Here is a 12,977-nt window from a genome sequence, read left to right on the forward strand (position 1 = left end):
TGCTCCAAGTACACAAAATCTAGTAAATATATCAACAACTAGAAGGATGTAGTTATTTCTTTGTAAAAATGTTGTCATAGGTCTAGCGGTGTCAATACAAATATGGTTTCATGGAGCATTAGCATAAACTGATTTTAATGGATAATATCCATGTTTTGCTAGGTTAAAATGTTGACAATCAGGACAGTCTTTTACTGTGTCAAGAGCATCTTCTTTTAAGCTTTGTCCGATGAATTCCTTCACTATATAAAGTTGTTACTATAGCTTGAGCACCACGATGTCCTTCTAAATAAGTCTTTATAAGTAGCTTTGGTCTTTCTTCTAGTGCTGGTGTTATTAAATCAGCAGGGCATCATCACACGAGATGTAAGAATAGATCCATCGTCGTTGACAATTTGTAAAGTAATAATGGTCTTAGGAGTTTTATCCCCAATCAGCATTTTTTTCAGGTTCGAAAAGACGTGATAAAGAATCTGGAAGTATATTGTGAATATCAGGTCTGTGAATAATTTTAAAGTCATAATCCAAGATGGTATCAAGCCAATTGATCATCATAGAATTGGCAACGGGTTGAGTATGGAGGAAAGTAAGAGCTTTATGGTCGGGTATATAAGATAAAAGGAATTCCCCCATAAGAATGGATGAAACTTCTTTAAAGCAAATATGATACCAAGTAATTCTCTTTTGGAAGTTGAATAATTTCTTTCAGAAGCAGAAAGTGAACGAGCCATAAAACCAATATATCTTGTTTTGTTGTCAATGATCTGATATAGAACAGTGTCAATAGAATAGTTACTAGCGTCAGTAGCAATGTAAAATGGCTGTTGAAGATCGGGATGATGAAGAACTGGAGCCAAAGATAAAAGTTTCTGAATCTTCAGGAAGACAGTTGCTTGTTCCTTTGTCCATAAAGTATCGTTAAGTTTACCTTCAAATCTTAACTTATCCAATGGAGCGGTTACTTTTGAAATGTTAGGCAAATATTTTCTGAAATAATTTATCAAACCCAAGAATCTTTGAATTTCTTTACCAGAAGTGGGTCGTAGCCAAGACAAAGCATTGGTGACATTACGAGGACCGATACAAAGTCTATGTTCTGTACAATTACCAAATAAATCCTTTTTAGGTGCCAATGTTAAAGGTGAATTCCAATTGGAATTAGGCGATACGCATTTGATTACCTCGTCCTTTAACCAAGTATATAGTGATAGGTACAATAAGAGTATGGTTAGTATTAATACTTTCATTCCGTTTTCTGTTAATGAATTTTTTATGATGCTTATAATTATAGCTAACTGGATAATTAGAATTATCTAGGTCCATCATGTTATCATTACCGTCTGTATTGGATCATAAAATTACTCAAGGAATTCTATCTAGTTTCTCTTGAAACTCTCTTGATCCACTCTATCAAATAATATTAAAAACTTCTGACAATTCATTATCTATCATATCTTATTCCGTCGTAATTAACATTTTTTTGATTTGCATCTTATCTCAGCCCCCTTTAACAATTCAAGACTCTATTGGTACTGTCTTTGATAACAAGAAAGAAGATGACATCTTGATGAAGGATTTATCTATTTCTGATATTCAAAAAGGCTCTGGCTCCGATGAGGATGCTATAGAACACTTACAGGAAACTCTTAGAAACTTATCTCAAGAACTTGCTCGTGGTGTAGCTAACAACATCGCTTCTGAAAAATTGACTGCTTTACAGGACGAAGCAAACCGTATAACTGGATATATCAAGTTCCTAGATGAGGTTCAAACTTATTGTTCCCCTCAGTTATCTACTTCTTCTCCTTCCTCAACCCTAATTACCTCAAGTCCAAGAGATTCTCATTTCATACCAACTGATCTCCCTTTCTGCCAATGACAAGGCAATGTATGGAAAAAAAATTCTAATGTTCAAGAATCAGTGAAAGACTTGCTTGACACATTTGCTTTAGTAGCTAACTCTAGCCGATTAAACCTTGATCGTAACTGGGGTCGCCTAATAACAATTAGGATGAATCGTGATCAACGATCATGGTTCAATGAAACTTTGAAGGGACGCTCTTTAACTTGGAAAGAAGTACGATCAATTGTAATCTATACTTATGCCTCTCAAGATGTAGCACAAGAAATCGACAATATAGATAGACTCTTGTCACTTAATATGCATCCAAATGAATCCATGGAAGCCTTTAAAAACTGTTTCCAACGAATCCTTCGTGCAGATAAATGGGAAGATGATATTAGAACTGCTGCTATATTCAAACGTTCTTTATCTGCTTCCTTGTAAAGAAAAGTTGCTTGTTCTTTGTTAAATCTTCCTCGTAACAGCCAGGGCTCTGTTGGCAAAGTTGTAGCTAAAGCTGTTCATTCTTATCAAGTATCCCAATTACCTACAACAACTTTCCTTTATATCTATACGTTAAAGATAACTCTATTTACTTACTCAGCTATGACTAAAGCAATAGAGTTACAATTTAGAAAGGATGTTGTGGTAAAGCTTATTAGTGACAGCAATAATAGCAACAGAGACAACAGAGACAACAGTGAAACTAGTGACAGAAGAAGAAAAAGACGCGCACCTTCTCCAATTAGGAAGGCTTTGGAAGAGACTAAAAGGATAAAATCCTTTTGTTTTAATAACTTCATAGAACCAAATAATGCTTCGATACAAGAATTTGTTCCTTATGCTTTGAATGGCATAATTGACAAAAATAATTACAAGCTTAACAAGCTTTGTAATAACATTCTAAAGGAAGCTAAATCAAAAGATGATGCAGAAGATAGAATCAAAAATGTAATATCTCCAAAGCTTCTGGAATCAATCATTCTATTTAAAAAAAAATTGGATCTTCGTTACTCAATTTGAAGTATATTATAGGAATGATACTCAAATTGACGAATCAGCAGTAGTAACAATGAAAGATAAATATCATATTCATCCTGTTGCTAAAATCATGAATAAAAATGAAAGAGGAAGATCCTGGTACGAAATATCCATATTTTGGGATAGATATGAGATGCTAATTACGGGAGGCTTAAGTGGAAGTAATTTATCTAATGATTTAACACCTTTTCTTGGACCAAATATACCGTTAAAAGGGCTCATTGATATGGGCCCTCACAATACTGAAGAAATTTACACAAATTATCAAGTTAATATGACTCCACATTTCCAAGTAAGGCATTTAAGAAATTGGCTTATGTTATCATCGTCATATAAGTGGGCATGTATTAGCGCAAACTTTTTTAAGAAGGGCTTTGCTACGATAGATCCTTTAAATATAAAAAAATCAAATCCAATAGTGGAGCTAATATCAATTATGTTACATCATATTTGTTATAAAAAAAAAATTTGAAAAAGAACAATATGATATAATATTACAGCTGCTCAAACGTTTGCCCGCTCTACAAAAGTCGCCAAATCATTATAAGCTGAAGAACTTTACAGCTATCAAAAAATATATTGATAAACACGAAGTGAGCGCAGATTTACATACTATTGTAACTTGTATTGAAAGAGTTCAAAAGAAAAAGATAGATCTATCTGAACTCATTTCGCCTGCTGAAGTAGTGCGTCTATCTTCAAAAATATATGGATATATAAAAAAAGAAAATAAAAAAAGGCTTAACTGCTATAAATTATAACACTAAAAAAAATGCTTTCATTAGCTATTTAATTATTATCAAACGTATTATACTTAAGTTGAAGTTATATTCATGATAAATAGAGCCTTATTTCGTGCTACTGTATCTCTAAATAATGAGACCATATAAGCATTGTTTATTCTTCTTTATTTCCTTCCTTCTAATGTAGTACAGTTTGTGAATAAAGATAAATAAAAAAAATGATGTATTAACTTGAGATTTTAAAGATGCTTTGATGATAAAAGCCTATGAATATATTTAAATTTCTGCATAATATTTGACCTTAACAATGCTATGTTCTGTTTTATATGGTCTTAATAATACTATATAGTTCCTTGATAGAATATCTCTTGTGCTTTATTATTTTAAAATCAGTCTTTTTTTTCTAGTCTCCTTTATCGAATTTGCTATAATAGATACTTTCAACGATCGAATTGTTTCAGGTCTGTCAATATAAGCCAAAAGTTATGTTCTTTTTTGTATAAAATATCTTAATACCTTCACTGGGTATACTATGTCTTAATAAACTTTTGTGCTAATTAGCTATTATCTTCTATTTATTATCATGGGCTTTGTTTGCTGCTCTTCATTGTGCTTTAGAATACGAATAAATGATGTTGACAGTTTACCTTTATCAATGTTTCAATCGTCAATTATGTTTAAGAATAACATTCTTTATAATCTTGCTGCTACAGCAATGTATGTTTTGTTATAAAGTGTAACTTATTTCTTCCATCTCTTTTTAAACTCTTTTTATATATGCTATACATATTTTCTAATATTGTCCAGCCACATAATCCTAAACTTTGGATAATTTATTACACGCCTAATTTCGTTCTTTGGGACAAAGTTATCTGAACAAGTTAAGCACTTTTTTGATATGTGATAAGTTATTCATTGTGATAATTGAAATTGATACTACTACCTATGATTTACCTCCCCTTCATTATAAGTTACTATAAGAGATCTAGTGGATGGGGGGGGAAATAAAGCTTTATTGTACTATTATATATACAACAATAAAATGTAGCTTTAAGAACATATAGCATGTTGAAGGCAACTAAGGCTACCTTAGGATCGTTTAACAGTTAGCAAATATATACGCATATAAAAAGATGTGTGCGACATTATCATTTAACAAGCTTTTAGAGCACTTCCCTCTACCTCTCTCCCTTCCCCAAAGAAAAAAAAAGTTTTCAACTTAAAATTTCAATTATGCTTACAAAATAAAAATACACTCTATAGCTTATTTATTTAAAATAGCCGAATATCCAAGGATATCTTATAAAAATAAACAAAAATAAATGAAGGGTTATAAACTAATGAAAAGGAAGTGTCTTTAGAAATTGTAACAAAAAAAAATCAAATGATATAGTAATTGAAGAAGAAGAAAAGAAGGGGAAGAAGGGAGGAAGACAAGTTGAATTATTTGATCCAATAACAGCCACCAGCTAAACTGAGTTTGAATAATAACTTGACAGGGTGGTTAATGTGGAGCAAGAAAAAAAAAAAAAAGGGAATTTAGACAACTACTCATACACCATTTTTATTATTTTGTACATAACATAATGTTCAGTCGATTAAATCAATCTAGTCTTGGACATTTTGGTAAATAAATAATTAGACTTTTAGATTTTTAGCTCTTTTGCTTATAACCTTTTTTTTTTGGCGGCGGTGGGGAATTTCGATATAGTTCCTAAAAGTACCCCTAGTCTTTTAAAACATCAATTTCATGGATCAGCCATTACTTTTGCAAAGAAACATCCTAAACAAGTTAAAAAAGAAAATCTTGCTAAACGTGCTGCCAAACTAGCCGAGTATGAGCGTACAAAGCCTTCACCCGTTGTGTCGAAATCAGCACCATTCTTTGATTCTCTCATTACACCTGCTGCAGCCTATCAACAACAACAACAAGGTTATCAACATTTTTTAACAAAGAATGATGAGCAGGTTCTGTTTGAAGAGATGCCCAAGAAGCTTATTGAACAAAATCACATGGCTGCGATAGACGGTATGGAAGAAGCTGTTAAGGCTGAACAAAAAAAAGTAGCCATGTTTCAAAAAATCATTGGTCTCCAAAATGCGAATGCCAAGGCAATACAGATTTGGAATGTTCATCAAGCTATTGATTGGTTTAAGAGAAAAGAAGGTGATACGGGTAGCCCTGAAGTCCAAGGTAAAAGAAATAAAAAAAAAGTATATTCAAAATTGTTTATGAAACAAAGTATTCATGTATATTATTATTATTGTTATTGTTATAGCTGCTATTTTAACCGTCCGTATACATAATTTAAATTCACATTTAAATCAACATCGTAAAGATAAACATAACTATAAACAGCTACGTACTATGGTTCATCAACGAGCAAGAATTCTTAAATATCTTAAATCAAAAGATGCTACTAGATATTATAAATGCTTAAATAACTTGGGCTTAGAGCCTAGAGCTGTTGAAGGTGAAATCACTATGTAAAAAAAAAAAAAAAAAAAAAAAAAAAAAAAAAAAAAAAAAAAAAGCATATATGTATGTATATACACATATATTATATATCTATAAAGTATAGATTGAATGAACATAATAAACGAGGATACTTAATGAATGAATGATTATTTACAAAATATTTTATTAAGTAAGGATTTTGAAAATTCGATTGGATTTTCTAAATCATCTTCAAGATATTTAGGCTCTAAGGATCTATAAAAAGGAAAATTAGATGAAATAAGAAATACTATGTTATATATAAAATACCTCTGTAATAACTCATCTGCTAATTGAATACAAGTTTGTTGATTTAATGTCATATTTTGTATCTTAATATCTTGTATATCAATGTTGACTGTTTGGAACTGCTTAGCTAAAAGATCGACATAACTCTTTGGTAAGCATACAGTATCATGATAAACTTCTTTGGGTATAGTCTACGTAATTTAAATGTATTAGAATATTACAGTAACTAATATAATCTTTCTTTTATTAAAAAAAAACCCCCTCTACTTACTTGAAGTATAAGCATTGGATTAATTCTTAAGAAGAGGATGGTCTCTTTCAATTGTCTTGCTTTGACTGATTTATTTTGTATCATATCCTTTGTAATCCTATCGAAAAAAAAAATTAAGATTTTAAATACCAAATGCTTTGAAATAATTATATTTACATAATTTGAGTTTTCATAATATTAGTACATTCTTCTATGACAGGCCAAATAAGTTCATGGTTCTTTAAAAAGGCAAAAGAGAGATGCTTCCATGATTCAATAGAAACAGTATCTCTAGGTATACCGTATGAGTATCTTACAAGCTGTCTTAATCCTAAACTAAAGGCTTCACTATTTATTTTCATACTCCAAAGTTGTATAGGAGCCATGTAGACTGTACACAGTGATTCTATTTGTTCCTCTTTCAGTTCATCTTTTACCTGCTGTTTTTTATTATTTGAAATGCTACAAGGAGTCAAATCATGCTCCTTTAAATCATTAGATGATATAAAACCTTTCTGCATTTTAAAGTCCCTTATAAAAATATATATAAAATAAAATAAGTTTTCCGCTTCTCCTTTCTCACAGATTGTATATATTACCTAATTAAATCGATATATAATAATATACTATCACTAGACCATCTTTCATCTAGCAAAGCCTTTGAAATAAGAGCCATATATACCATTCTTTCTCTATCATCTGATAAGATAGTCGATGCCATTTGCATTAATCTTTGAATTAAAGGAAGTAATCCTAATACGATAGTTAATATTTTTTTTGTCTTTAGCAAAAGAACAATGACACTATCTTACGTAAATAGGGCATACACTTGATTAATAGTTCACAAGCAGAATTATTTGTCTTTAACAGAGACATTAGATTCTTTGCTAAAATAGATCTAATAATAGATTATTATTTTAAATGTATAATTCTTTCTTTCTTTCTTTTTATCAATATTTACTTACATTATTTGGTTTGAATTTTGATATTCAATAAGATAAGATAAAAGATGATAAGCAAATTTAGATTGTTTGTCTTGTTGAGCAACATGAAATAGTAAATAACATACAGACGATTCTGGTCGCTTTTTAATGATGGATGATAATTGTATCATTGTTTCAGTGGACTCGTCAGTTGTCTGATCTAATATGGCTTGGATCAAATCCTCATTTTCTATGTATTCTATTGAGAACAAATCAGGAAATTGAATTGTTAATTGTGCTATCCATGATTGAATGTTTGGTATATTTGTCTTGAGAATGGCTTGGCAATCCTTTGACAGTAATGATTTAATCTCTTCTTCATCTGTAGAGAGCACAACTGTATCATGATAGAGTCCATAAAGTTTAATCCAGTTGCCCTTTTGTAGCAAGATTAGTAAAATAATATGAGTCAGAGGCGATATTTCTTTATCATCAAGTATCTTTTTTTGCTTTTTTGGTGTTAGTGGCTTATCAGATAAAACTGCTTTGGGTGTCAAATAAGTAAGAATTCGATTCCATTCTCCAGCAATAGCTTTATTCGTATTATTATCTTTGGAATAAGATAGAAATTTATGTAATGCTTCATACGTGATTATTTCAAGCTGATTTTTAGATACATGCCACTATACATATAAAATAAATATACATCTCCTTTTATATATAAACAGTTAAATACCTTTTCCAAAATTATAAGTAATTGTTCGATAGTACTCCAAAGTATCTGATCAATAGTATTGCTTGAAATACAGGATCCATCTAATTCAATAATTTTTAAGGAGTCATTTTCTTTTATATAATTATCGTGAAGGTGAAGTAAATTGTACTGGCAAAATTGTGCTGCTATATTATAAGCTGAACAAGCAAGCAATGTTGTTGCTTGGCCACACTCTTCAATTATATAAATTAAAGATGGGAGAAATAACAGGGTCATATCTCGACAATTATCCCTTAATACTATAGATTGTTTATATAGAAATTGTAATAAAATTATAATAGCTAGTTGTGTTTTCTTATCTGATCTTGATAGTTCTTGGACAAAAAACTGTTGTATTTGTTTATTATGAACAGAGTCAAGAATAAAATAACCTATCAAGTGCATAGCTGCTTCGTTTGGATGACGTTTCAAAATCTTTTCTTTTAATGGATCAAACACATGCTTAAAGAGAGTTTCATTTGGGGCTAAATAATTCTCAATAGACATAATAGCTCGAATGGTAGGTGCTATAGACATGGAAAAGCTTATGAAAAACTTGTAATCATTCAATGGGGAAAATAATAAAAATAAAACTTACATTCACTCATTTTTATCAAAATTTCAGTTGAAGTACTTTCTTTTATAGATTTTACTGCTTTCTCAAAAACATGATTATGTACATTGAGCAATAAATAGATTGTCTTTCCTAAAGGAAGATTCGAAGTATAGTCCTCAATTGTTTTTTCTATTTTCTTAATTGGTTCATCAAGGTCATTATCTTCTGTGCAGACTAACCCGTTTCTTTTAATAACAGTAGCCGCATCGTTTTCTTGATCCAAAAGTAATGTTGACATGACCATCTAAACTGATCGGTTAAAAAATAAAAAAATAAAATAAAATACAGTGATAGAATTTATGCTTCGTGACGGTGTTAAAAAAATACGACATGAAAAAAAAAAAAAAAAAAAAAAAAAAAAAAAAAAAAGCATGACAAAATAGTAAGAGTAGTAGTAGTGGTGGTGGTGGTGGTAGTGGTAGTGGTAGTAGGTAATACTGGTATTGTGTAGTGATGATTAACATTAGTAAGGATGTGTTGGTAGTAGTATTGTAGTTGTAGGTATAAATGGCGGTGGTGGTATAAGTGGGGTGTTTATAGTAAATATAGCCGTATGTGTATCCTCTATTTCTGATGAAAGTAACACGGGTGTTTGGAGAGTGACTAGAATTCGCAGCATATTTAGCCCAAGCCTAGGCTGTGGAATCGAATCACTTCAAGGGTTCCCCACCAAGTCAAATGAACCCTTAATTTTTTTATTTATTCTTATTTTTTGTACTACACCAGCAACTCTTTTTTTTTTCTTTTCACACCAGCAGTAGCATGAATAATGATGTTTTATGACTATATTCTACCAAGCAACGGTAGTAGATACAAGAGGAACAATGTTATTAATATTATATGATACTATTATAGTTAGACCATATACAAGAAATAAATCCTTTAAACGCTCCCCTCCCTTTTATATATAAATGTATATATAAATGTATATATAAATATATCATATGAATGTGTATGATGTACCTTGGCATCATTATGGTCCTCAGATCATAGAAAGATAATAGAGCGTTTGAAAAGCCTTATTTTGAGCATATACAGATACAGATCTATAGTTGTTATGTTTAATCATAATCAACATCTCAGGAAATAATCACAAGTAAACGTAATATACAGGCTCTTTTAATTGTTTAGCAAGCTTCTCTAGCTAATAATATACATCATGTTATGGCTTACTTAGGAACAAAGACTTAAAAAAAAAACTCTATCAAGAACATTGTAATAACAACCGATATCTCTTTATAAGCTAGTGTAAAGAAGAATGTTTTCGATTACTTCAAAAAAGAAGATATTGATAAATATAACAATTCTGTAACTATAACAGTGATAAATGCAAAGTATTTCTTTTCTGAGAATATATAACTTTTTTTTTCCTTTATTTTACTGAAACGTTATCTAGATATTGTATAAACAAAATAAATAATCTTAACTCTTCCTTTATCCAATTTTATATATTTAAAGTCATATTTTGCCTCACAAAATATATATTTGTATATATGATTATTATGTTATTAGAAATAGACTACGAAATTGATGTTATTTACTAATTTTTTCATGACTTGTTCGTTCATTAAATATATTGGATTTTTTTTCTTTGTTACCAGATTTAAGAAGACAGCTTAACAATAGTAAATATAAATTATATTATCATAAAAGCATACTATTTATTTTATATTTTATTTGAATTGAAGATTTTCAACATAATATTCAAAATTTAACAAAAGTTTATGCTGGCCAAATCTCGATAAGTGATTATGTTAGCTGTATATACATCAAGGTCAATAACCATGCATCAACGAAACAAAATTTGATTTCTACGGTAAAGCAGTATCTTGTTCCTGAGAAAAAAATATTTTAATCCGTTCTGCGGATTAGAAAATTTTGTTGCAAAAGTATTCATTCGATATTATTTTTTCAGTCAAAAAAAAAAAAAAAAAAAAAAAAAAAAAAAGGCTCTTTCTTCCTTTTAAAGATCTTGATTTATTTGAACAAAATAAGTACGCAGTGATATTTGAAAATGGTTAAAAAGAAATACAGATAAGGTCGAGTGGATAAGATATTAAAAAAAAAGTTGAAATAGATTGCCTAATAAATCCCTTATTCTGTGTAATATATTGTTAAATACTTGTCAATTCCTACAAACTTGAAGGCCAAAAGAGGCTAAGAATTATATTTCAAAAGCCGTAAATTTTACAGAGAAGATAGCTGTAATGAAAATACAGTAGTAATACGTATTATTGCTATGAAGTATATATATATGTATATATACATATTAGGAAAAAATAGGCATCATCAGAACTAATTATTCTAATTAATATCTTTATTACAAAAAGAGATATTTATGCTGTTCCCGAGCTAAAATGTAGCAACAGTGGAGATTTGAAAAAGAAATTTTCGCTGTTGTTATAAAAATACATTTCCTCCTTTATATTTAGTATATAGTAACATGTTATATATCATTCTTCTTATCTCCCTTCTAGTCTTTATAAGGTTTCTTTACAGCCATTGTAATAACTGGAATAGAACCGATTCATTTTAATGTACGTTAAATAAAATAAATAATAATAATTATATTGCAGCAAATCTAAAGTTTCTTGATCATGATATGATTTGTATCTTCTTGTGAACCTAATTTGAATATATGGCATCCCACTTTATAGAAACCTTGACATGTATAAAAGTTAATAGCTGAAGGATTATGCTCCCAAACACCTAACCACACCGCATTGTTTGTTTGCCTAATTGACGGGCTTTTTCAAGACTTGATGTCATGAACTGACTTATAATATCATGTTCCTTGATTAAACAAGTGGATCAAGGAATTCTATCTAGATTCCTCTGAAAAATTCTATTGATCCACTTTATCAAATAATATTAAAACTTCTAACAATTTATTATTTATAACATATCTTATTCGGTCGTAACTAACACTTTTTTGATTCGAATCTTATCTTAGACTTCTTTAACAATTCTTATAAATAGCTAAATAAAAATTATTGACTCTTGACTTTCTTTTGTCTTTATATTATTTGATATTTTACAAGTAATACTACAGTTTTATCTATGGTTTTAACAGTTAGGTATTCATATAAGAATATCTAAGATCAGGGAGGCATTAGAAAAATATTAGTTACGACAGAATAATCCTACTTAGCATTGTCAGTAGAGTGTACCAACTTCCTTAAGTTTATAAAACATGAAGAAGTATAATACATAAATAAGTTGAAGTCGCTTTCCCTTATATTATTTGCCCAGATACTTTAAGTCTAGAATTTAATAACTCTGACTATACTTATTTATTTCGATGGTCATTGAATTCTTATAAAAAATTTTGTTTGATGATATGAGATTATAGCATATGCATGCATAAAAGGGAAATATTTTTTATTTTTATTTTTTTTTTGAATACCACAACTCGGCAACTACACCTAAAATCTTGGGTTTATAAAGAAAAAAATTGTGGTAAATAAAACAACTTGATCGGAAAGGGCAGCGCCTTTCTGTTGGCCAAGCGGCGATCATGGAGAGATGAACTTTGTTAGCTGTAGATGGGAGTGATTAAATAATAAAATCGGGGTTAGTTCTGAGCTTTAATGATAACATGCTACCTTCCAGGATCCAATGTTCAACACCAGGCCTCCAATGGAGGTCGATAAAAAGATGTTGTTAAATCGCGGGGTCATTTCCTACCATGCAAGAGAGGAAAGCCCGCAGCATTGAGGGCATTCCTGGGAGTAACACGGCTGTAGTAGAAGCAAACAAGAACAGAATCTAATCCACCTCTACACTATAAAGGACTTCCTCTTCAATAATTTTTTTTTCTCATATAAAATAAAAAAAAAAATGAAAAAGGGAGGATGGGCTCTAAAGTTAATACGTATTGTGTAGTACAATTGCTATAAAAAGTTACACATTATTTATTTAGAACTACTGTCATATTTGTTGCGGTTACAGAATACTTGTAAATTATAATATGTAACAGTAAGGAAATTAGTTTGGTTATACACAAAGACTTGAAATAGAAGAAATATTATGTAAAGAATTGACAAACGAAGAAAATATTA

At 30.0% G+C, this 12,977-nt stretch overlaps 2 protein-coding genes across 2 annotated transcripts; one reads left to right on the forward strand and one right to left on the reverse strand.

The window, feature by feature from the left end:
• Window positions 1–5,180: 5,180 nt before the first annotated feature.
• Window positions 5,181–6,139, forward strand: BX663DRAFT_501423 (uncharacterized protein). Its single transcript, XM_051526479.1, has 3 exons — window positions 5,181–5,253; window positions 5,339–5,821; window positions 5,907–6,139. The coding sequence occupies exons 1-3, from the start codon at window positions 5,214–5,216 to the stop codon at window positions 6,116–6,118; spliced, it is 735 nt and encodes a 244-aa protein (XP_051385015.1). The 5' UTR covers window positions 5,181–5,213; the 3' UTR covers window positions 6,119–6,139.
• A 106-nt stretch (window positions 6,140–6,245) lies between these two features.
• On the reverse strand, window positions 6,246–9,160 carry BX663DRAFT_501425 (uncharacterized protein; the record flags this gene model as incomplete). Its single annotated transcript, XM_051526480.1, has 9 exons — window positions 6,246–6,340; window positions 6,395–6,609; window positions 6,645–6,741; window positions 6,801–7,154; window positions 7,223–7,376; window positions 7,436–7,521; window positions 7,589–8,229; window positions 8,283–8,827; window positions 8,899–9,160. The coding sequence occupies 8 exons, from the start codon at window positions 9,158–9,160 to the stop codon at window positions 6,583–6,585; spliced, it is 2,166 nt and encodes a 721-aa protein (XP_051385016.1). The 3' UTR covers window positions 6,246–6,340; window positions 6,395–6,582.
• Between the last annotated feature and the right edge of the window lie 3,817 nt (window positions 9,161–12,977).

The sequence above is a fragment of the Cokeromyces recurvatus genome (genome assembly GCF_025118155.1).
Source record: "Cokeromyces recurvatus strain NRRL 2243 chromosome Unknown BX663scaffold_6, whole genome shotgun sequence".
Taxonomy (NCBI): domain Eukaryota; kingdom Fungi; phylum Mucoromycota; class Mucoromycetes; order Mucorales; family Mucoraceae; genus Cokeromyces; species Cokeromyces recurvatus.

Bases quoted from the DNA above. Each gene is read 5' to 3' on its own strand.
- BX663DRAFT_501423 (XM_051526479.1), top strand. From the start codon at position 5,214: ATGTTCAGTCGATTAAATCAATCTAGTCTTGGACATTTTG. The intron at 5,254-5,338 runs GTAAATAAATAA...ATTTCGATATAG, and splicing joins ATCTAGTCTTGGACATTTTG to TTCCTAAAAGTACCCCTAGT. The intron at 5,822-5,906 runs GTAAAAGAAATA...TTATTGTTATAG, and splicing joins GGGTAGCCCTGAAGTCCAAG to CTGCTATTTTAACCGTCCGT.